Source organism: Ranitomeya variabilis, chromosome 4 (genome assembly GCF_051348905.1).
Source record: "Ranitomeya variabilis isolate aRanVar5 chromosome 4, aRanVar5.hap1, whole genome shotgun sequence".
NCBI lineage: Eukaryota > Metazoa > Chordata > Amphibia > Anura > Dendrobatidae > Ranitomeya > Ranitomeya variabilis.
The window spans coordinates 635469901-635496111 of record NC_135235.1 but is presented as its reverse complement, the minus strand read 5'-3'; the positions used below and the strand labels follow the sequence as shown (position 1 = coordinate 635496111).

The window sequence follows — 26211 nt, the reverse complement described above, 5'->3', positions numbered from 1 at the left end:
GAGTCATTTGCCCCATGTAATGCTCCACAAACGTTGCTTATGGCCCCATAAGATGCTCTATACAGTCATTTGCCCCGTATAATGCTCCACAAACGTTGCTTATGGCCCCATAAGATGCTCTATACAGTCATTTTCCCCATATAATGCTCCACAAATGTTGCTTATGGCCCCATAAGATGCTCTATACAGTCATTTGCCCCGTATAATGCTCCACAAACGTTGCTTATGGCCCCATAAGGTGCTCTATACAGTCATTTGCCCCATATAATGCTCCACAAACGTTGCTTATGGACCCATTAGATGCTCTATACAGTCATTTGCCCCGTATAATGCTCCACAAACGTTGCTTATGGACCCATAAGATGCCCTATACAGTCATTTGCCCCGTATAATGCTCCACAAACGTTGCTTATGGCCCCATAAGATGCTCTATACAGTCATTTTCCCTGTATAATGCTACACAAATGTTGCTTATGGCCCCATAAGATGCTCCATACAGTCATTTGCCCCATATGCCGTTGCTGCGATAAAAAAAAAATCACAGCCCTCTGAACTGAGCGTCAGTGCAGAGGACGGGGAAGACGCGGTTGCTGGCGGCGGCGGTGGAACGAGGAGCAGGTGAATATCGCACACTGCGTTATACTCACCTGCTCCTGACACAGTCCCTGGTTCCCCCAGCGCCGCAGCTTCTTCCTGTAGTGAGCGGTCACATGTTACCGCTCATTACAGTAATGATTATGCGGCTCCACTCCTATGGGAGTGGAGTGGGGTCCATATTCATTACTGTAATGAGCGGTACCATGTGACCGCTCACTACAGGAAGAAGCTGCGGCGCCGGGGGAACCAGGGACCGCGCCAGGAGCAGGTGAGTATTATTACACAGCCCTCCCCTGCCGACCCCTGGGTATGACTCGAGTATAAGCCGAGAGGGGCAATTTCAGCCTAAAAAAATGGGCTGAAATTCTCGGCTTATACTCAAGTATATACGGTAAGTCTATTCATGGAAAAAAAAAAACAGACTTCACTTAGATGGCATTCGAGTGTGGTCCAATTTTCACGGACTGTCGTAAAGGAGAATGGAGAAACTTCATTTATTTCTCCATGTATGAGAAACACTGATGACTGACACATGGGTGAGATATCTAGATTCTGCTTTTAGAGAAGATGTTTATTGGTAAGTACGTACATTAGCGAATAATCAAAGATGTACTCTCATCAAACCTTTTATTTCCTATACATGTGTAAATGTATATGCAGTGCAATAATTTACTCACCGATCACAATCTTCCCTGGTTTCCAGGGCCGTTCCGGTCGTCTTCTGAGTCATGTGACTGCTTTTCTGACTTGCCGGCTCACACTTGACTCTATTATATGATGTAAGCCTGTAGAGCCACATTCTGATGCTTCATAGGCTTATATTATAAAAGCAACTTTCAGCTCACCCATAGACCCAGGTGTGAGCCATCAAGTTGGAAGAAAATGGCGAGCAGTGAGTGTATATAGGTTGTTTTTTTTTATTTTTTTTTAGTCCCAATGGCACACCATGATTGTATCACAAGCACTGGCAATCATGCCATTTACATACCACTGTCAGTGATGCACTGAGGCATATAAAAGGACTCTGTCAGCACACAATGACTAGTAAAACCAAGTACAGATGCTCGGTGCACCACAGCGGGACCAATCATTTAAATACACCTTCCCACCTGCTTGTTGTCCTTCTATCTTCACCCCCCCCTATATTTGATTGACAGCTCTGGTTTTGAAGAGCCAAAGAAGGGAGGAGACAGCTGGAAAACAAGCAGGTAGGAAGGTGCATTTAAATGTTTAGCAGTGCCATGGAGCACCGATTGCCTATACTTGGTTTGATTACTCATTCTGTGCTGATCAGAGGTGGTCGCTGTTGTTACAAGTAGATGACGGTTGCATAACACATAGGAGGTACTAATGTAATGCCTACTTCACTATGTGATTTCTCTGATGTACAACAAGATGTGATTTCTCTACAAAAGTTTTCCCACATTCTGAACACGAAAATGGCCTCTCCCCTGTGTGATATCTGTGATGTCTAAAAAGATGTGATTTTTGTAAAAAACATTTACCACATTCCGAGCATGAATATGGCTTTTCCCCAGTGTGAATTTTCTGATGTCTAATAAGACGAGTTTTCTCTGCAAAACCATTCCCACATTCTGAACATATAAATGGTTTGTCACCTGTGTGAATTCTCTGATGTGCAACAAGATTTGATTTAAAACTAAAACTTTCCCCACATTCTAAACATGTATATGGCTTCTCTCCTGTGTGAATTTTTTTATGTCTAAACAGATTAGATTTGTTATTAAAACTTTTCTCACATTCTGAACATGAAAATGGCTTCTCCCCTGTGTGAGTTCTCTGATGTATAGTAAGATCTGATATCCGTGTAAAACATTTCCCACATTCTGAACATGAAAATGGCTTCTCGCACATGTTAACTATTTGATGTTCAACGCCTTGTCTATTTGTGTTTTGCGCAGCAATCGTTGATGAATTAAGATATAAAACCTGCCGAAGAGGATCATATAATAGATTTTTGCTCTGGAGGGTTGGAGATATATCTGGGATAATGACATGTTCTTCATATGTATCCGATGTGACACCATCATCATCTGCTGTATAATCTGAAAATATCAGACATCCCTCTGAGCTCCTGGTACAGTCATCTGCCAAGGATAAAACTGACTATTATTTTTCAATAAAAGTGCCTTGAAATTATATTATTAATTATAATATCTGTTGTACTTTAGAACATTTCTATATAAATATTTATATACAAATTGTAATAAGAATCAAGTATCCACTGTTTAACCCCTTCCTGATGGGCAACTTTTAATGTTTAGCTGTTATTTTTACCATCCCTTCTTCAGAGCTATGACTTATTTTTTCATCAACATAGACACATGAGGGTTTATGTTTTTGCAGTTTTGAATGAGACAATTAATTTTATCATATAATATACTGAAAAATGGGGACAAAGAATAGTAAGTGGGTGAAATAAAAACAATTCCACCAGCATCAAGGTGTCCATGTTCTGGACCTGGTCCTCCTCGACTCTTACTCACATTGACGTCCATCATGATGTGATCGTAAGAAGGTCGGGGAAGGGGGGAACCTAAACTGTCCCTTAATCTAGGTATGCCCTAGTCTATCCCTAACCCCAGGGTTACCCCAGAAGCTGGAGATGACTGGGTTTCCTTCCTCTCTGTTTTCCTACGAAATCCTATGCAACTCTCACCCTTAGCCCTGGGAGGAAAGGGGCAGGATTAATATGGTAACAGCTGGACAGACAGGGGAAAGCCAAGGCACAAACAACAGACAAACAGGAAAAAATGCAAAAGGAAAATGGGTACACAAAGAGACATAAAAGCAACACGAAAGAATGCCATAAAGGGAAAGTAGAGGTATTCACAACAATCTCAAGACGACAAGAGCGACTCTCCAGAACACCTTCTCCAATTCAGCCAGGAACACAGTGAAAATTCTATTACTTGCATGGAGGGAAGAAAGACACAGGTTTATCTCATGGAAGGAGGTGGTTTCAATAAGTAGAACCAACAAATAGACCACAAGGAACTCTAAACCATCCAGAAGAAACCTGCTAACTCATGAATATCCATGTAGATTTAACCCCTTCCCGACCTTTGACGCCACGTAGGCGTCATGAAAACCTGTGCCAATCCGACCCATGACGCCTATGTGGCGTCATGAAATGATCGCGTCCCTGTAGATCGGGTGAAAGGGTTAACTCCAATTTCACCCGATCTGCAGGGACAGGGGGAGTGGTACTTCAGCCCAGGGGGGGTGGCTTCACCCCCCCGTGGCTACGATCGCTCTGATTGGCTGTTGAAAGTGAAACTGCTAATCAGAGCGATTTGTAATATTTCACCTGAAAAACTGGTGAAATATTACAATCCAGCCATGGCCGATGCTGCAATATCATCGGCCATGGCTGGAAACACTTATGTGACCCCCCACCCCACCGATCGCCCCCCCAAGCCACCGATCTGTGCTCCGCTCCCCTCGGTCTTGTGCTCCGCTCCCCCGTGCTCCTGCCTGCTCCCCCCGTGCTCCTATGCCACCCCCCCATGCTCCTATGCCCCCCCGTGCCTCGATCTCCACCCCCTTATACTTACCGTGGCTCTCGGTGTCCATGCGTCTTCTCCATGGGCGCCGCCATCTTCCAAAATGGCCGGCAGATTCATTAAAAGTACATTTTGATTGCTGTGATAGGTTCTATCACAGCGATCTAAATAAAAAAAATAATAAATTAACCCCCCCCCCCCTTTATCACCCCCATAGGTAGAGACAATAATAAAATAAAGAAAATATATTTTTTTTCTTTTTCCACTAGGGTTAGGGTTATGGCATGTGCACACAGTGCGGATTTGGCTGCGGATCCACAGCGTTGTATTTTCCGCAGCATGTCAATTCTTTGTGCGGATTCCGCAGCGTTTTACACCTGTTCTTCAATAGGAATCCGCAGGTGAAATCCGCACAAAAAAACACTGGAAATCCGCTGTAAATCCACAGGTAAAACGCAGTGCCTTTTACCTGCAGATTTTTCAAAAATCGTGCGGAAAAATCTCACACGAATCCGCAACGTGGGCACATAGCCTTAGGGTTAGGGTTGGAATTAGAGTTAGGGTTGGAATTAGGGCTAGGGTTTGAAATAGGGTTAAGATTAGGCTTGTGGTTAGGGTTACGGATAGGGTTAGGGATGTGTTGGGGTTACAGTTGTGGTTAGGGTTGGGATTAGGGTTAGGGTTGGGATTAGGGTTAGGGTTGGAATTAGGGTTACGGGTGTGTTGGGGTTAGGGTTGTGGTTAGGGGTGTGTTGGGGTTAGGGTTGTGATTAGGGTTATGGCTACAGTTGGGATTAGGATTAGGGGTGTGTTGGGGTTAGTGTTGAAGTTAGAATTGAGGGGTTTCCACTGTTTAGGCACATCAGGGGTCTCCAAACGTAACATGGCGCCACCATTGATTCCAGCCAATCTTGCGTTCAAAAAGTCAAATGGTGCTCCCTCCCTTCCAAGCCCCGACGTGCACCCAAACAGTGGTTTACCCCCACATATGGGGTACCAGCGTACTCAAGACAAACTGGGCAACAACTGTTGGGGTCCAATTTCTCCTGTTACCCTTGCAAAAATAAAAAATTACTTGCTAAAACATAATTTTTGAGGAAAGAACAATTATTTTTTATTTTCACGGCTCTGCGTTATAAACTTCTGTGAAGCACTTGGGGGTTGAACGTGCTCACCACACATCTAGATAAGTTCCTTGGGGGGGTCTAGTTTCCAAAATGGGGTCACTTGTGTGGGGTTTCTACTGTTTAGGCACATCAGGGGCTCTGCAAATGCAATGTGACGCCCGCAGACCATTCCATCAAAGTCTGCATTTCAAATGTCACTACTTCCCTTCCGAGCCCTGACATGCGCCCAAACAGTGGTTTACCCCCACATATGGGGTACCAGCGTACTCACAACAAACTGGGCAACAAATATTGGGGTCCAATTTCTCCTGTTACCCTTGTGAAAATAAAAAATTGCTTGCTAAAACATCTTTTTTGAGGAAAGAAAAATGATTTTTTATTTTCACGGCTCTGCGTTGTAAACTTCTGTGAAGCACTTGGGGGTTGAACGTGCTCACCACACATCTAGATAAGTTCCTTGGGGGGTCTAGTTTCCAAAATGGGGTCACTTGTGGGGGGGGTTTCTACTGTTTAGGCATATCAGGGGCTCTGCAAACGTAACATGATGCCCGCAGACCATTCCATCAAAGTCTGCATTCCAAAACGTCACTACTTCCCTTCCGAGCCCCGGCATGTGCCCAAACAGTGGTTTACCCCCACATATGGGGTATCAGCGTACTCAGGAGAAACTGGACAACAACTTCTGGGGTCAAATTTCTCCTGTTACCCTTGCAAAAATAAAAAATTCTGGGCTAAAAAAATATTTTTGAGGAAAGGAAACACATTTATTATTTTCACGGCTCTGCGTTATAAACTTCTGTGAAGCACTTGGGGGTTCAAAGTGCTCACCACACATCTAGATAAGTTCCCTTGGGGGTCTAGTTTCCAAAATGGAGTCACTTGTGGGGAGTTCCTACTGTTTAGGCACATCAGGGGCTCTGCAAACGCAACCTGACACCCGCAGAGCATTCCATCAAACATCAAAGTCTGCATTTCAAAACGTCACTACTTCCCTTCCGAACCCCGACGTGTGCCCAAACAGTGGTTTACCCCCACATATGGGGTATCAGTGTACTCAGGAGAAACTGGACAACAACTTTTGGGGTCCAATTTCTCCTGTTACCCTTGGGAAAATAAAAAATTGTGGGCTAAAAAATCATTTTTGAGAAAAGAAAAATTATTTTTTATTTTCATGGCTCTGCGTTATAAACTTCTGTGAAGCACTTGGGGGTTCAAAGTGCTCACCACACATCTAGATAAGTTCCTTGGGAGGTCTAGTTTCCAAAATGGGGTCACTTGTGCGGGAGCTCCAATGTTTAGGCACACAGGGGCTCTCCAAACGCGACATGGTGTCCGCTAACGATTGGAGCTAATTTTCCATTCAAAAAGTCAAATGGCGCTCCTTCCCTTCCGAGCCTTACTATGTGCCCAAACAGTGGTTTACCCCCACATGTGAGGTATCGTTGTACTCAGGAGAAATTGTCCAACAAATTTTAGGATCCATTTTATCCTGTTGCCCATGGGAAAATGAAAAAATTGAGGCTAAAATAATTTTTTTGTGAAAAAAAAGGACTGTTTCATTTTTACGGATCAATTTGTGAAGCACCTGGGGGTTTAAAGTGCTCACTATGCTTCTAGATAAGTTCCTTGGGGGGTCTAGTTTCCAAAATGGGGTCACTTGTGGGGGAGCTCCAATGTTTAGGCACACGGGGGCTCTCCAAACGCGACATGGTGCCCGCTAAAGATTGGAGCCAATTTTTCATTCAAAAAGTCAAATGGCGCTCCTTCCCTTCCGAGCCCTGCCGTGCGCCCAAACAGTGGTTTACCCCCACATATGAGGTATCAGCGTACTCAGGACAAATTGGACAACAACGTTCGTGGTCCAGTTTCTCCTTTTACCCTTGGGAAAATAAAAAAATTGTTGCTAAAATATCATTTTTGTGACTAAAAAGTTAAATGTTCATTTTTTACTTCCATGTTGCTTCTGCTGCTGTGAAACACCTGAAAGGTTAATAAACTTCTTGAATGTGGTTTTGAGCACCTTGAGGGGTGCAGTTTTTAGAATGGTGTCACTTTTGGGTATTATCAGCCATATAGACCCCTCAAACTGACTTCAAATGTGAGGTGGTCCCTAAAAAAAATGGTTTTGTAAATTTTGTTGTAAAAATGAGAAATCACTAGTCAAATTTTAACCCTTATAACTTCCTAGCAAAAAAAAATTTGTTTACAAAATTGTGCTGATGTAAAGTAGACATGTGGGAAATGTTATTTATTAACTATTTTGTGTCACATAACTCTCTGGTTTAACAGAATAAAAATTCAAAATGTGAAAATTGCGAAATTTTCAAAATTTTCGCCAAATTTCCGTTTTTTTCACAAATAAACTCAGAAATTATCGACCTAAATTTACCACTAACATTAAGCCCAATATGTCATGAAAAAACAATCTCAGAATCGCTAGGATCCTTTGAAGCATTCCTGAGTTATTACCTCATAAAGGGACACTGGTCAGAATTGCAAAAAACGGCAAGGTCATTAAGGCCAAAATAGGCTGGGTCATGAAGGGGTTAAAGAGTACCTGTTCTCAGCTAATCGCCGTGATATTTTAATCTCAGCTGTATCACAGGTCCCAGCAGAATGCGGCACATTCATGAAAACGTCACTTTGACACTTGGTAAGGTTTTAATACTAGAAGTTAGGACCATCCCGATTTGGGTACATCTTAACGCTGGTGGGATATAGCTTTTACTTTTTTTTTTTGTTTTTTTAATCAAACGCACTATTGCTTTTACTTATTACTTACAGCAGAGTCTAGGTTCATTTTGTCTCTGTTTGGGTTTTGTATTCATTGTGTATTAAAATAGGACTTGACAACATAATTTTCCAGGTCAGTATGATCACGGTTATAAACAAGGATTTTTGCATTTTAGTGGTTAAAAAAAATATCCAGAACTTGGTAAAGAAAATTTGGTTTTGTTTTGCCATTTTCTGAAATTAGTAACTATTCTTTTTTACCAGTGCATGGATCTGTCATTTTTATTAGTACCAATTAGGGGTGGCAAACAACATTTTGAACACTTTTTTTTTTTATATAAAATTTTTTTGAGAGAATGAGAAATAAAAAGTTTTGCAGTTTATTTTAATTCTCTACAGAATTTACTGTGTGGGTTAATTAATTTTGTATATCATACTTTTACAAACACGACGATCCCATGTACGTACAGTATATATTTTTATTCATTTTATGTGCGTAAAGTATTATTTTCTTTTTCTTTTTAAAACAATATTTTTTTTACTTAGTTTACACCCCCAAGGGACTTGAACCTGTGATCACTTGCATTATATATTGTAATGTTACAGTAGCTGCACATCCAGGTAGAGTTTCTCTTCCTCCATATCATCAGGAATTTGATTTTCAACAGATTACTGATTCTAAAAAGATCAGAGGTTCCTAAAAGGATTTAGTTGGTTGGAAAGGAGGAGAAAAAAATTTCAGAGTTCTGTCACTGCTCACTTAAAATACAGGTTTCATTGTAAATATCTTTACACCCTGGTCCATCGAAGAGTCCATGCTACAGCAAGCCTGTTAGACCATTCTCAGAGCATGGCCTAATGGGCTTCTGTAAGTGGAGCACTGACAGGTATAAGGTATTGCAATGCATTATGACAGCAAGAGTGATAAATGTTAAAGTCCCATAAAGGGACCAAGTAAAAAAAAACCCACAAAGTTTGAAAAATTTGTAAACATATTTCAACCCCTTTCTGACCTCGGACGGGATAGTACGTCCGAGGTCAGAATCCCCACTTTGATGCGGGCTCCGGCGGTGAGCCCGCATCAAAGCCGGGACATGTCAGCTGTTTTGTACAGCTGACATGTGCCCACAGTAGCGCCGGGTGGAATCGCTATTCACCCGCCACTATGAACTAGTTAAATGCCTCTGTTAGACGCAGACAGCAGCATTTAACTTGCGCATCGGGCTGGAAATGCGCGCATCACTGACCCCGTCACGTGATCGGGGGTCAGCGATGCGTCGGCATGACAACCAGAGGTCTATGGAAGACCTCTATGGTTGTTGATGCCGGATTGCTGTGAGCGCCACCCTGTGGTCGGCGCTCATAGTAATGCAGCAATTCTACTACATAGGAGCGATCTGAGCTTCGCTCCTATGTAGCAGAGCTGATCAGGCTATGCCAGCTTCTAGCCTCCCATGGAGGCTATTGAAGCATGGCAAAAGTAAAAAGAAAATGTTTTAAAAAATATGACAAAAATAAAAAAATATAAAAAGTTTAAATCACCCTCCTTTCGCACCATTAAAAATAAAACAATACAAAAAAATTCAAATATACACATACTTAGTATCGCCGCCTTCAGAATCGCCCGATCTATCAAAAAAAAAAAAAAGGACTGCACTTTTTTTTTGCAATTTCACCGCACTTGGAATTTATTTCCCATTTTCTAGTACACGACATGCTAAAACCAATTATGTCGTTCAAAAGTACAACTTGTCACGCAAATAATAAGCCCTCACGTGGCCATATTGATGGAAAAATAAAAAAGTTATGGCTCTGGGAAGGAGGGGAGCGAAAGAAGAAGAACGAAAATACCCCGGGTCATGAAGGAGTTAAAAACATTGCAAAATAAAAAAGGGAAAAAAATATGCAAATAAATATATATATATATATATATATATATATATATATATATATATATATATATATATATATATATATATATATTATTTTTTTATTTATTTTTTTTAACAAAAATAAACAAAAAAGTACAAATATTTAATATCGCTGCGTTTGGAAAGACCCCACCTCTAAAATGGTCATAAAAAAAAGTGAAAATAAGCATTGTTTTTTGGACATCATACCAGAGAACAAAAAGTAGAATAAAACGCAATCAAACAAAAAGACGAAAGTAAATAAAAATTATATCTCTGAAAAAGTCATCTTGTCCCGCAAAAATCAAGCGGAGAAATGGAAGGTTATACCTCTCAGAATAAAGCAATGCAAAAATTATTATTTTTACTATAAAAAAAATTTTGGGGGTAAAAGTAGCAAAGAATAATATTTTTTATAGAAATATGGTATAGCTGTAGTCGTACTGATCCAAATAATAAAGCTGCCTTATCAGGTTTACTACAACGGCATAAAAAATCCCCCAAAGAACGATTCCTGAATTTGCTGGTTATTGTTCAATTCCTCCCAAAAACTGGAAGAAAATGGTAAGAATAAAAACGTCAACTCATTCCACACAAAAAAATAAACACAAGCCCTCACAAGACTCTGCCAGCAGATATACAGTGGCTTGCGAAAGTATTCGGTCCCCTGGAACTTTTCAACCTTTTCCCACATCATGCTTCAAACATAGCAATACCAAATGTAAATTTTTGGTGAAGAATCAACAAGTGGAACACAATTGTGAAGTTGAACGAAATTTATTGGTTATTTAAACTTTTTGTGGAAATTCAAAAACTAAAAAGTGGGGCGTGCAATATTATTCGGCCCCTTTACCTTCAGTGCAGCAAACTCACTCCAGAAGTTCATTGTGGATCTCTGAATGATCCAATGTTGTCCTAAATGCCTAATGATGATAAATATAATCCACCTGTGTGTAATCAAGTCTCCGTATAAATGCACCTGCTCTGTGATAGTCTCAGGGTTCTGTTTGAAGCACAGAGAGCATCATGAAGGGATACTGTTGTGGAGAAGTTTAAAGCCGGATTTGGATACAAAATGATTTCCAAAACTTTAAACATCCCAAGAAGCACTGTGCAAGTGATCATATTAAAATGGAAGGAGTATCATACCACTGAAAATCTACCCGGCTGTCCCTCTAAACTTTCATCTCAAACAAGGAGAAGACTGATCAGAGATGCAGCCAAGAGGCCCATGATCACTCTGGATGAACTACAGAGATCTACAGCTGAGGTGGGAGAGTCTGTCCATAGGACAACAATCAGTCGTACACTGCACAAATCTGGCCTTTATGGAAGAGTGGCAAGAAGAAAGCCATTTCTCAAAGATATCCATAAAAAGTGTTGTTTAAAACCCCTTCCCGACCCATGACGCCTATGTGGCGTCATGGAATGATCGCATCCCTGCAGATCGGGTGAAAGGGTTAACTCCTATTTTACCCGATCTGCAGGGAGAGGGGGAGTTGTACTTCAGCCTAGGGGGGGTGGCTTTGCCCCCACGTGGCTACGATCGCTCTGATTGGCTGTTGAAAGTGCAACAGCCAATCAGAGCAATTTGCAATATTTCACCTATGAAAATGGTGAAATATTGCAATCCAGCCATGGCCGATGCTGCAATAGCATCTGCCATGGCTGGAAATCATGTTCTGGCCCCCCCCACCGCCCCCGACCTCCTCCCCAGTCCTCCGTTCTGTCCGGTACCCCCCTCCGTCCCCCTGTTCGCTCCCCCGTGCTCCTGTCTGCTCCCCCGTGCTCCTGTCCGCTCCCCCCGTCCTCCGATCCCCCCCCTGTGCTCCGATCCACCCCCCCACCACCCCCTCATACTTACCGAGCCTCCCGAAGTCAGTCCGTCTTCTCCCTGGGCGCCGCCATTTTCCAAGATGGCGGGCGCATGCTCAGTGCGCCCGCCGAATCTGCCGGCTGGCAGATTCGTTACAAGTACATTTTGATCGCTGTGGTAGGTTCTATCACAGCGATCAAAATAAAAAAAATAATAAATAAACCCCCCCCCTTTATCACCCCCATAGGTAGGGACAATAATAAAATAAAGAAAATATTTTTTTTTCTTTTTCCACTAGGGTTAGGGTTAGAACTAGGGTTAGAACTAGGGGTAGGGTTAGGGTTAGGGGTAGGGTTAGGGTTATGGCATGTGCACACAGTGCGGATTTGGCTGCGGATCCGCAGCAGATTGGCCGCGGATCCGCAGCGGATTGGCCGCGGATCCGCAGCGGATTGGCCGCTGCGAATTCATAGCAGTTTTACATCAGGTTTACAGTACCATGTACACCTATGGAAAACCAAATCCGCTGTGCCCATGGTGCGAAAAATTCCGTGCAGAAACGCTGCGTTGTATTTTCCGCAGCATGTCAATTCTTTGTGCAGATTCCGCAGCGTTTTACACCTGTTCCTCAATAGGAATCCGCAGGTGAAATCCGCACAAAAAAAACACTGGAAATCTGCTGTAAATCCGCAGGTAAAACGCAGTGCCTTTTACCTGCAGATTTTTCAAAAATCGTGCGGAAAAATCTCACACGAATCCGCAACATGGGCACATAGCCTTAGAGTTAGGGTTGGAATTAGAGTTAGGGTTGGAATTAGGGCTAGGGTTAGAAATAGGGTTAAGATTAGGCTTGTGGTTAGGGTTACGGATAGGGTTAGGGGTGTGTTGGGGTTACAGTTGTGGTTAGGGTTGGGATTAGGGTTAGGGTTGGGATTAGGGTTAGGATTAGGATTGGAATTAGGGTTACAGGTGTGTTGGGGTTAGGGTTGTGGTTAGGGGTGTGTTGGGGTTAGGGTTGTGATTAGGGTTATGGCTACAGTTGGGATTAGGATTAGGGGTGTGTTGGGGTTAGTGTTGAAGTTAGAATTGAGGGGTTTCCACTGTTTAGGCACATCAGGGGTCTCCAAACGCAACATGGCGCCACCATTGATTCCAGCCAATCTTGCGTTCAAAAAGTCAAATGGTGCTCCCTCCCTTCCAAGCCCCGACGTGCGCCCAAACAGTGGTTTACCCCCACATTTGGGGTACCAGCGTACTCAGGACAAACTGGGCAACAACTGTTGGGGTCCAATTTCTCCTGATACCCTTGCAAAAATAAAAAATTACTTGCTAAAACAATTTTTGAGGAAAGAACAATTATTTTTTATTTTCACGGCTCTGCGTTATAAACTTCTGTGAAGCACTTGGGGGTTGAACGTGCTCACCACACATCTAGATAAGTTCCTTGGGGGGTCTAGTTTCCAAAATGGGGTCACTTGTGGGGTGTTTCTACTGTTTAGGCACATCAGGGGCTCTGCAAATGCAATGTGACGCCCGCAGACCATTCCATCAAAGTCTGCATTTCAAATGTCACTACTTCCCTTCCGAGCCCTGTCGTGTGCCCAAACAGTGGTTTACCCCCACATATGGGGTATCAGCATACTCACAACAAACTGGGCAACAAATATTGGGGGTCCAATTTCTCCTGTTACCCTTGTGAAAATAAAAAATTGCTTGCTAAAACATCTTTTCTGAGGAAAGAAAAATGATTTTTTATTTTCACGGCTCTGCATTGTAAACGTCTGTGAAGCACTTGGGGGTTGAACGTGCTCACCACACATCTAGATAAGTTCCTTGGGGGGTCTAGTTTCCAAAATGGGGTCACTTGTGGGGGGTTTCTACTGTTTAGGCATATCAGGGGCTCTGCAAACGTAACATGATGCCCGCAGACCATTCCATCAAAGTCTGCAGTTCAAAACGTCACTACTTCCCTTCCGAGCCCCGGCATGTGCCCAAACAGTGGTTTACCCCCACATATGGGGTATCAGCGTACTCAGGAGAAACTGGAAAACAACTTTTGGGGTCAAATTTCTCCTGTTACCCTTGCAAAAATAAAAAATTCTGGGCTAAAAAAATATTTTTGAGGAAAGGAAACACATTTATTAATTTCACGGCTCTGCGTTATAAACTTCTGTGAAGCACTTGGGGGTTCAAAGTGCTCACCACACATCTAGATAAGTTCCCTTGGGGGTCTAGTTTCCAAAATGGAGTCACTTGTGGGGAGTTCCTACTGTTTAAGCACATCAGGGGCTCTGCAAACGCAACCTGACACCCGCAGAGCATTCCATCAAAGTCTGCATTTTAAAACGTCACTACTTCCCTTCCAAACCCCGACGTGTGCCAAAACAGTGGTTTACCCCCACATATGGGGTATCAGCGTACTCAGGAGAAACTGGACAACAACTTTTGGGGTCCAATTTCTCCTGTTACCCTTGGGAAAATAAAAAAATGTGGGCTAAAAAATCATTTTTGAGAAAAGAAAAATTATTTTTTATTTTCATGGCTCTGCGTTATAAACTTCTGTGAAGCACTTGGGGGTTCAAAGTGCTCACCACACATCTAGATTAGTTCTGTCGGAGGTCTAGTTTCCAAAATGGGGTCACTTGTGCGGGAGCTCCAATGTTTAGGCACACAGGGGCTCTCCAAACGCGACATGGTGTCCGCTAATGATTGGAGCTAATTTTCCATTCAAAAAGCCAAATGGCGTGCCTTCCCTTCCGAGCCCTGCGGTGCGCCCAAACAGTGGTTTACCCCCACATATGGGGTATCATCGTACTCAGGACAAACTGGACAACAACATTTGGGGTCCAATTTCTCCTATTACCCTTGGGAAAATAAAAAATTCTGGGCTAAAAATCATTTTTGAGGAAAGAAAAATTATTTTTTATTTTCACGGCTCTGCGTTATAAACTTCTGTAAAGCACCTGGGGGTTATAAGTGCTCACTATGCATCTAGATAAGTTCCTTGGGGGGTCTAGTTTCCAAAATGAGGTCACTTGTAGGGGAGCTCCAATGTTTAGGCACACAGGGGCTCTCCAAACGCGACATGGTGTCCGCTAATGATTGGAGCTAATTTTCCATTCAAAAAGTCAAATGGCACGCCTTCCCTTCCCAGCCTTGCCGTGCACCCAAAAAGTGGTTTACCCCCACATATGAGGTATCGGCGTACTCAGGAGAAATTGCCCAACAAACTTTAGGATCCATTTTATCCTGTTGCCCATGTGAAAATGAAAAAATTGAGGCTAAAAGAAATTTTGTGTGAAAAAAAAGTACTTTTTCATTTTTACGGATCAATTTGTGAAGCACCTGAGAGTTTAAAGTGCTCACTATGCTTCTAGATAAGTTCCTTGGGGGGTCTAGTTTCCAAAATGGGGTCACTTGTGAGGGAGCTCCAATGTTTAGGCACACAGGGGCTCTCCAAACGTGACATGGTGTCTGCTAGCGATGGAGATAATTTTTCATTGAAAAAGTCAAATGGCGCTCCTTCCCTTCCGAGCCCTGCCGTGCGCCCAAACAGTGGTTTACCCCCACATATGAGGTATCAGCGTACTCAGAACAAATTGGACAACAACGTTCGTGGTCCAGTTTCTCCTTTTACCCTTGGGAAAATAAAAAAAATTTCGCTAAAAGATCATTTTTGTGACTAAAAAGTTAAATGTTCATTTTTTACTTCCATGTTGCTTCTGCTGCTGTGAAACACCTGAAGGGTTAATAAACTTCTTGAATGTGGTTTTGAGCACCTTGAGGGGTGCAGTTTTTAGAATGGTGTCACTTTGGGGTATTTTCAGCCATATAGAACCCTCAAACTGACTTCAAATGTGAGGTGGTCCCTAAAAAAAATGGTTTTGTAAATTTTGTTGTAAAAATGAGAAATCACTGGTCAAATTTTAACCCTTATAACTTCCTAGCAAAAAAAAAAATTTGTTTCCAAAATTGTGCTGATGTAAAGTAGGCATGTGGGAAATGTTATTTATTAACTATTTTGTGTCACATAACTGTCTAGTTTAACAGAATAAAAATTCTAAATGTGAAAATTACGAAATTTTCAAAATTTTTGCCAAATTTCCATTTTTTTCACAAATAAACTCAGAAATTATCGACCTAAATTTACCACTAACATGAAGCCCAATATGTCACGAAAAAACAATCTCAGAATCGCTAGGATCCGTTGAAGCGTTCCTGAGTTATTACCTCATAAAGGGACACTGGTCAGAATTGCAAAAAACGGCAAGGTCATGAAGGGGTTAAAGTTCGCTACAAGCTACCAAGGAGACACACAAAACATGTGGAAGAAGGTGCCCTGGTCAGATGAAACCAAAATCGAACTTTTTGGCAACAATGCCAAATAATATGTTTGGCGTAAAGGCAACACAGCTCATCACCCTCAACACACCATCCCCACTGTCAAACATGGTGGTGGAAGCATCATGGTTTGGGCCTGCTTTTCTTCAGCAGGAACAGAGAAGATGGTTAAAATTGATGGGAAGATGAATGGAGCCAAATACAGGACCATTCTTAAAGAAAACCTGTTGGAGTCTGCAAAAGACCTGAGACTGGAACAGAGATTTGTCTTCCAACAAGACAATTATCCCAAACATAAAGCAAAATCTACAATGGAATGGCTCACAAATAAACGTATCCAGGTGTTAGAATGGCCAAGTCAAGTTCACAAACGATCTCCATCACTGAGCTCGAGCTGTTTGCCAAGGAAGAATGGGCAAGAATTTCAGTCTCTTGATGTACAAAACTGATCGAGACATACCCCAAGCGACTTGCAGCTGTAATCACAGCAAAAGGTGGCGCAACAAAGTATTAAGTTAAAGGGGCCGAATAATATTGCACGCCCCACTTTTCAGTTTTTGAATTTCCACAAAAATTTAAAATAACCAATAAATTTCGTTCAACTTCACAACTGTGTTCCACTTGTTGTTGATTCTTAACCAAAAATTTACATTTGGTATCTTTATTTTTGAAGCATGATATGTGGGAAAAGGTTGAAAAGTTCCAGGGAGCCGAATACTTTCGCAAGGCACTGAAAACTCACAAAATATGGCGATGCAAAAACTTGATTTTGCAAAGAAAAAAGCATTTTTAGTGTGTGACAGCAGTCAAACATAAAAACCCGATATAAATCCGATATTGCTGTAATCACACCAATCCGAAGAATAAAGTCTTTTACTCTCTTATACTATACGAGGAATGACGTAAAAAAATAACCAATTATTCACCTGCTGTTGATTTGTTCATTCTGACTCCCAAAGATCGCAGTAAGACTCGGCTCACATTTCTCCTGTGCTCTACGCTGAGCGCTTACCCCATGGTTTCCATGTAAAGGTCTGAAATACGTGATTTAGAAGGAACCCCAGGAAGAATATTCCCTATAATGAAGCAATTGCAGGCACTGTGGATGCTGTCTAGCCTATGTATGTCTTTTTAGGCATGCACAAAAGAAGGGTCCAGCACAGTGTTGTGCACTTCTGAAAAGAAGGACAACGCTGAACGGAGACCAGAAGGAGTCCAGAGAAACTGCTGCCTGGTTTACGTGAATGGATCCCTCGGGAGTTTCATTTGAATCACGTCACTCAGAGATTTAGATGGAAACCCCACATTATGTGCTTAGTGTAGCTGTCATGGGTGTGTCAGTGGCTGCATACCGTGGCACCGCATCTGACTGCAGAAGGTCTCAGCAGTTTGCATTGCAAACTTCTTAATGGTCCTTCTGACTCTAGGACCCAGTGGCAACATTCCTTCTACTCTAATGGACACACCTGGATCGAGTGTTTATAACTCCCAGTTTGCTGCTATAAGTTGTGTTTGATATTTCCATTTCCCTGATGAGGCTTGGCGCTATAGCAGTCGGCTATCTTCCTCTTAGTGTTTGGAGGACATCTGTTTCTCCCTGAGTCTACTCAAGTTAAGTGTTCCCCTTGTTTGTGTATCCCATCTGTCTTTAGTGGGGATTAACTATTGCACATCCTATCCTTCCCTATGCAGAGCTTATCGCCAGGATCAGGCAGGGGTTAGGTATCCTGCTCGGCGATAGGTGCAAAACCTATATAGGGACAATTAGGGCAGACAGGATGATGATAGATCTAAATTAACTTTAAGAGATTAGGCACCAGATTAAATCAGCTGGAATAGAGTTTTGTTGAATACAAATCTCACCCTACAAATAGATTTCCAGGACCTCTTCAAGGTGGTGCATACGCTAAAAAATTAATCATATGGCACACAGATGAGAAGAGAAGAAATGGAGCACTCACCCAGTCCTTGATGTTAAACTTCTTTTAATCCATATTAGAATAAGATCCACATCATATCAAAGTATCGTGTGTGGTGTTCAGGTGGCAGGGGAGTGAGCAGATGGAAAAACCTGACGGACTACGGCCGTTTCATTCTGTTCATGCGCTTCTACTGGTTCATACTAGCCAGGATGTTACAACACTCCCTTTTAACAAGGATTGGGTAGTGGTTAAACACATAATAGTGAAAGTAAAGTAACATGTGAAATAAATACATACATTATTACGGGTAATACCTTCGCTATAACCATACTGACATATCCAGTTTATCATTCAAACCGAGTGGACCTTACATAGTTACATAGTTATTAAGGTTGAAGGAACACTTTAAGTCCATCTAGTTCAACCCATAGAACCCATAGACCTTGAGTATCGTAGATTTATTTAAGTTTATATTAGGATTATGTTTAAAAGCAAACGAATTATCAAACAATTTATTAAAAAGAGGTTACCCTGAGGCTATACTTATTGAAGCTAGAACAAAGGCAGAAGAGAAAAATCAGTCAGACTTACTAAAGCAGGTAAAGAAAAAAAAACACCAGGTAGTTTAGCAGATGATAAGAGATTTATTTTTTTCTTTTAAACATAATCATAATATGAACTTAATTAAAGCTGTGATCCAAAGAAATTGGCAACTCTTGGAAAGTGACAAAGATCTTAAGGTACCGTCACATTAAGCGACGCTGCAGCGATAGCGACAACGATGCTGATCGCTGCAGCGTCGCTGTTTGATCGCTGGAGAGCTGTCACACAGACCGCTCTCCAGCGACCAACGATGCCGAGGTCCCCGGGTAACCAGGGTAAACATCGGGTTGCTAAGCGCAGGGCCGTGCTTAGTAACCCGATGTTTACCCTGGTTACCAGCGTAAAAGTAAAAAAAACAAACAGTACATGCTCACCTGCGCGTCCCCCAGCCTCTGCTTCCTGACACTGACTGAGCGCCGGCCCTAACAGCACAGCGGTGACGTCACCGCTGTGCTTTCACTTTCACTTCAGGGCCGGAGCTCAGTCAGTGTCAGGAAGCAGAGGCTGGGGGACGCGCAGGTGAGCATGTACTGTTTGTTTTTTTTACTTTTACGCTGGTAACCAGGGTAAACATCGGGTTACTAAGCGCGGCCCTGCGCTTAGTAACCCGATGTTTACCCTGGTTACCAGTGTAAAACATCGCTGGTATCGTTGCTTTTGGTGTCAAACACAACGATACACAGCGATCGGACGACCAAATAAAGTTCTGGACTTTATTCAGCGACCAGCGACATCACAGCAGGATCCTGATCGCTGCTGCGTGTCAAACTAAACGATATCGCTAGCGAGGACGCTGCAACGTCACGGATCGCTAGCGATATCGTTTAGTGTGACGGTACCTTTACAGCAGTAGCAAAAAATAAACCATTAAGGGTATGTGCACACGTATTCTTGAGGTCTGCAAATTTTTCCGCAGCGGATTTGTGAAAACCGCAGGTAAAAGGCACTGCGTTTTACCTGCGGATTTCCTGCGGAATTACCATGGATTAACCGTGGTTTTTGTGCGGATTCCACTGCGGTTTTACACCTGCGGTTTTCTATTATGGAGCAGGTGTAACCCGCAGCGGATTCCGCACAAAGAATCTACATGTTGCTGAATGTAAACCGCTGCGATTACACGCGTTTTTTTCCGCAGCATGTGCACTGCTGATCGCGTTTCTCATAGGTTTACATTGTACTGTAAACGCACGGGAAACTGCTGCGGATCCACAGCTGCGGAAATGCTGCGGATCTGCAGCAAAATCCGCAGCGTGTGCACATAGCCTAATTAGCTATAAGAGAAGCCGCAATCTAAATGATATTCAAGTGCAAAAATGATTTGTTGAAACTAATAGTAGAATAACGTGGTTGGATGGGAAAAATCCAACAGGAAATTTTCGCTGTAGGAATTGTTCTTCTTGTCAATTACACATAGTGGGGAAAAAAACTTAAAATCGGAGCGGTATTGCATTCTGTTAGGGAATTAATCACATGCCGCACCAAACAAGTAATTTGTGATTTATTGTCCATGATGTTCTTTCTATATTGGTAAAACAATAAGACCTATGTATATTAGATTTAGAGAAGATTCTAATTCACTAATAACAGGAAAAAGATCATTAAGATTAATACAGCATGTCAAAGAGGTACATAATGCAGATCCAAATGTTTTGAGGTTCGCAGGAATTGAACATATAGAATACCCCAGAATGGGTGGTGATCTTAATAGATTACCATTAAGAAAAGAAGGAAAATGGATTCTTGATACCGATGCTCATTGTCCACTCAGTTTGAAAGATAAACTGGATATGTCAGTATAGTTAAAACCAAGGTATTACCTGCAATTATGTATGTTTTTATTTCAGGTGTTACTTTCACAGTTATGTGTTTAACCACTCCCCAATCCTTGTTAAAAGGAAGTGTTGTAACATCCTGGCTAGTATGGACCCGTAAAAGAGCATGAATAGTGCGAAACGGCCGTAGTCCGTCAGGTTTTTCTATCTGCTCACTCCCCTGTCATCTGCACACTGCACTTTGATATGGTGTGGATGTTATTCTAATATGGATTAAAAGAAGTTTAACATCAAGGACAGGGTGAGTACTCCATAGATCTGCCTAGGGCTCTCCACTCCCCCTTCTCTAGTGTTAGGTTCCCCTCCCCTTATCCTTTTGTGTTGCACTTAGTCTTTCCTACACTGTGCGTGACAGTAGCGCTCATGATTAATGTGATCCCAAGTGTTATCTAAAATGTTTCCAATAAAAGCTTCAACTCAATCCACAAAATAAACAAAAAAAAAACAAATCCTCACTCAGGTCTGTCAATGGAAATATAGGGGACTTCCACGTTACTGGCAGCACAAAGGTTCTGGAAAAGCAAAATGGCTCCTCACCCCCCCAAAAAAAAAAAAAAAAATCAGCAAATTATGTGCTCCCAAATTCAAATGCCCCTACCCTTCTAGGATATTGGCGCACTCAGGAGAAATTGCACAACAAACTGAGTCCCATTTTTTCTTATTAGCCCTTATAGAAATTAAAAGATTTGGGCTAAAATAACATTTTAGTGGTAAAAATGTAATTATTCTGTGGTGTCAATGTGATCACTGCAAACCTAGATGAATGAATTGGGGATGTACTTTGTGAAATGGCATCATTTATGTTGGGGTCTGCTTCTCCAGCACCTCAGGAGTAGAGATGAGCGGTGTTCGAGTTGAACTGTTCGCCAATTTCAAATTTGAGCTGTTTTGGGCGGTGTTCGACTCGTTCGACGAACCCGAACAATTTGCTTAAAATTCGGCTGTTCGAGTTTCTGTTCGATAACTGTTCGTTCACCAAAAGCCTAGCTTGATTTGCACATTAAAACTGTTTATCATTGTTAATGGACTGTTTCAGTGTATAGTGGGCGGGGGATAGATCTGTGCTGTAATAACGCCGATCTCCATTTTTTTTTTTCTTTCCCGCATTTACAGAGGGACGGTGCAGTCTCTCAGCTTATCAGCAGTGCGCACACACACAGCAATGTGCATGTGATGCAGACAAGCAAGGGCATGTGTCATTGGCTGTGTATGTCACATGTCACTCCTTGCCCAATGAGAACCAGCCATTTACCCCGTCGTCACCATTTCCTCACTGCTGCAGCTTAGTGTTAGACGGCACCGCTGCTGCTGCGGGCGCTATACAGTCAAAGAGCCTTTTTTTGCCAGCGAATTTTCTGAGAGATAGGTTTAGGGAGTCAGGAGTTGGGACTAGTTGTAATATCAGCCCTTTTCAGGGCAGGTTACAGCAGTTCATAGCACTGTTTGCCAGGCAGGTCTGAGCCAGTGCTGTGCAAGTGTTAGTCACAGCATTTGGTGTAATCTAGCTCAGCCAATCCTTTTGGGCTAGTAGCATTGTCTGATAGTCATCTGAGTAGCCCACCTGTGAAGCTAGCTACACTGCCTTGTATCTCAATTTTTACAGCATCTAACCCAGTAAATCGTTTTGGGGTTTTGGGCTTAGTAGCAGTGTCTGCACGTCAGCAGAGTAGCCCGCCTGTGAAGCTAGCTACACCGCCTGTGTATCTCTATTTTGACTGCATCTAATCCAGTTGATAGTTTTGGGCCTAGTAGCATTGTCTGCACGTCAGCAGAGTAGCCCGCCTGTGAAGCTAGCTACACCGCCTGTGTATCTCAATTTTTACGGCATCTAACCCAGTAAATCGTTTTGGGGATTTGGGCTTAGCAGCATTGTCTGCACGTCAGCAGAATAGCCCGCCTGTGAAGCTAGCTACACCGCCTGTGTTTCTCTATTTTCACTGCATCTAATCCAATTGATAGTTTTGGGCCTAGTACCACAGTTTGGCCACTCAGTTCTGCTCGGTTTTCATCCATCGGTTGTTGTGCCAACAACTTCAGATACAGAGTTGCCAATTAAGTACTAAAATGAGTGGCAAAAGGCCTGCTGCTGGTGGAAAGGGGAATAGGCGTGTTGGAAAGGGAAAAAAAGGTTGTGTCCGTGGGGTAGGTGGTAAAGCAACAGTAACATCTGCAGAAGAAAGACCATCTTCCAGACAAAGTAAGATGTCTACTTCTTTTCGTGAACAATCTGATATGATCCCTTTCTTACGACCATCGCTACAAGCATCGCCAAAAATTCCAGATGAAAGCAGGTGCTTGAACGGATATCAAGTGCTCATTCAAGTGGGCTCTCCTCCATGTCAACTTCAACATCACAACTACTCCAGTCCTCAGAGTTGTCACCCCAATCGCACTTGCTTCCTCACAGCTCCCAAGTCTCCAGCTGCCCATCTGGGGTAGCACACATGGTTGAGTCTGTAGAGCTCTTTACGCATACTATAGCCTGGAAATCAGAGGTCTGCTCCAGAGCTTCTGTGAATCCAGATGAGGAAATAATCTGCACTGATGCCCAGAATCTTTGTGAGTCGGATCCAGGCCCAGATGAAGAAGGTTCTGAGCATAATGTAGACCCTCGTTCCCAAACTGTAACTCCTGTTGGTGGAGACAATGAGGAAGATGATGATGAGACTGAGATACCTGATTGGAACGAAAACTTGACTTTTCGGTCGGGGCAGGAAGAGGTTGGCTCTGAGGACGACGGGTGTGAGAACACACAGGATGATGATGACGAGGTTGTAGACCCCACTTACTGTCAACCCCCAGTCCGCCAGTCCATGAGGTCAGCAGAGGTGGTGGAGGAGGATGCTAGTGACGAGTCTGACGACGAGGTAACGGTGCGCCTTCCTGGACAGAGACGGAGTACTGGAAGAACGTCAACAACTACATCCTCAACCCCAATTGTGCCTCAGACCAGAAGTCGTGGTGGCTCTTTAGGTCGCACGGGTTCTAAGCCTTGCATAGCCTGGGCATTTTTTGACATCGCAAAGGATGACCCAACTCATGTCAACAATATCTCAGTATAGGCCAAAAAATCACTAGCTTGAGTACAGGAAAGAAATATATCTTGGTACCGTGTTAGCCAGTAGATAGAAAAATATTTAGAATTGAGAGTCCTCAGTGGTTGATACCTTTTAATGGCTAACTGAAAAGATGGTAACAAATTGCAAGCTTTCGAGACTACATACGTCTCTTCATCAGGCAAAGACTAAAACAAATTCTGAAGAATCACATATTTATGCACAACATAGTATAGGAAAAAAAAAAGGGAGAGGGGAAAAAAAACCATGGATAAGCCAGGTGACATGAAGCAGAATTACCATGGGTGATAAACAGTTACGTCCATAAATATTGGGCCAATTCTTAGATAAGGATTGTTTTATTGTCCTGTGATTAGGATCTGTTGTGATGACCCCACATGGTCTGATGGGCAAGTTCCTTACGGTACCGTCACACAGTGCAATTTTGATCGCTACAACGGCACGATTCGTGACGTTCCAGCGATGCATTTACGATATCGCTGTGTCTGACACGCTACTGCGATCCGGATCCCCGCTGAGAATTGTACGTCGTAGCAGATCGTTTGAAACTTTCTTTCGTCGTCTAGTGTCCCGCTGTGGCGGCATGATTGCATTGTGTGACACAGGTTGTATACGATGTGCGCACAGTAACCAACGGCTTCTACATCGCAAATACGTCATGAATTTATCGCTCCAGCGCCGTGTATTGCAACGTGTGACCGCAGTATACGACGCTGGAGCGATACTTATACGACGCTGCAACGTCACGAATCGTGCCGTCGTAGCGATGAAAATGGCACTGTGTGACGGTACCCTTAGTTGTAGTTAGTTGATGTAAAAAGACATAAATCCGTGTGACACATTCATTCCTGCATTTAGAGTGTCAAAGGTCATCATCAGTTTATATTCCCAGACTCTCCTGTCTTTCTGCGATTTGAAGTTACCCTTTAATACAAGTAATTTCATGTCCATAATGTTATGATTTGGGAGACAGAAATGTATTGCCACAGGTAGATCCATTCTTTTTTCTCTTATTGTATGGCGATGAGAGTTCATCCTTGTTCTCAGCTTCTTCCCTGTCTCCCCCACATACAGACCCCCAGTTGGACATTTAGTACAAATAATTAGGTATACCACATTAGAAGTGACGCAGCTGAATGTGCCTGGTATCTTGTAGTCCTGATGTGAGTTGGGGATCTTTATCTTGTCCATGGTCATTATAAATGGACAGGTTTTACATTTTTTCTGGTTGCAAGGAAAGGTACCTGCAGCTGTTGGAGAGGACAAGGAGCTCTTGACAATGATGCTTCTTAGATTTGGGGGCTGCCTAAAACACAGTAGTGGGGGGTCTGGAAAAATGGATTGTAGTCTGGCATCTTTTTGCAGTAAAGGTTGTAATTTCCGTGCAGCGCCCCTTAGCGCCTCCAGATTTGGATTGTAGGTAACTACTAGAGGTACCCGGTTATTTTCTTCTTTAGCTTTGTAATGTAGCAGGTGATTCCTTGATATTCTGGTGGACAAGTAAAAGACCATTTCCTCCTAGCCATGACAAAGCTAAGAGGTTGAATTTCTCCATCTGCAAGCTGTTGGCTACAGAAATGCTGCCTTTCCACCTGGTGGACACAGAGGATTTTCGAGACCTTATGTCCGTCGCAGTGCCCCAGTACCAGATGCCCAGTCGCCACTACTTCTCAAAGAAAGCTGTGCCTGCGCTACACCAGCATGTCGCACACAACATCACTGCTTCTTTGAGAAACTGTGTGTGTGACAGGGTGCATTTCACCACAGACACTTGGACGAGTAGACATGGAAAAGGGCATTACATGTCGGTGACTGGGCACTGGGTAACTACGGCGACATCAGGAGAAGGGGCTGCTGTCCAAGTCTTGCCGTCCCCACGAGTTGCTCGTCGATCCTCTGTATCTAAAAGTTCCTCCACTGCTTCTGCCTCCTCAACCTCCTCTCGGTCCTCCACCTGCACCCAAAGCCTGTCTGGTAATGCCACCCGCGTTGTAACTGTGCAGAAGGAATCCTGCACACCTCCTCACTATGCTGTCACCAGGGCTCAACGGCATCAGGCAGTGTTTACATTGAAATGTCTGGGAAATGTGAGTCACACAGCTGAGGAGTTGTGGTCAGCTCTGGAGACCGAGTTCCATCAATGGTTGTCTCAACTCAACCTGCAGCCAGGAAAGGCCGTGTGCGACAATCCTGCAAACCTCGGTGCGGCCCTTCGCCGGGGCAATGTCACACACGTGTCTTGTATGGCTCACGTTTTAAACCTGGTTGTCCAATTTTTATCCCACTATCCCAGAATAGATGGGATTCTGCAGAGGGCACGGTCGCTGTGTGCTCACTTCCGCCGTTCGCATCCCGCAGCTCGACGACTTGCATCTCTACAGAATTCGTTGGGCCTTCCAGTTCACTGGCGATGTGCCCACACGGTGGAATTCAACTCTGCACATGTTGCAGCGACTGTGGCAGCACCGACGAGCCCTGGTGCAATACGTTATGACATATATCCTGGGCCAACGAGATCAAGAGGTGGGGCAAATCACGCTGCAGGAGTGGTCTCAGATCAGGGACCTATGCACCCTTCTGCACAGTTTTGAAATAGCAACAAAGATGTTTAGTGCTGACGATGCCATTATCAGCATGACCATTCCAGTGATTTACATGCTGGAGCACACCTTACACAGTGTTCGGAGTCAGGTGGTGGAACAAGAGGAGGAGGAACAGGAGGAGTC

At 43.2% G+C, this 26211-nt stretch overlaps 1 protein-coding gene across 2 annotated transcripts in view; it reads right to left on the bottom strand.

The window, feature by feature from the left end:
* Positions 1–1210: 1210 nt before the first annotated feature.
* The window catches only part of LOC143767298 (oocyte zinc finger protein XlCOF8.4-like), a 44894-nt gene continuing 19893 nt past the window's right edge, over positions 1211–26211 (bottom strand). For both annotated transcript variants that reach the window (XM_077255524.1, XM_077255525.1), the window contains exon 7: positions 1211–2705. In XM_077255524.1, the coding sequence (XP_077111639.1) occupies positions 1957–2705 (749 nt within the window). In that variant the 3' untranslated portion in view covers positions 1211–1956. The remainder of the gene's footprint in view (positions 2706–26211) is intronic.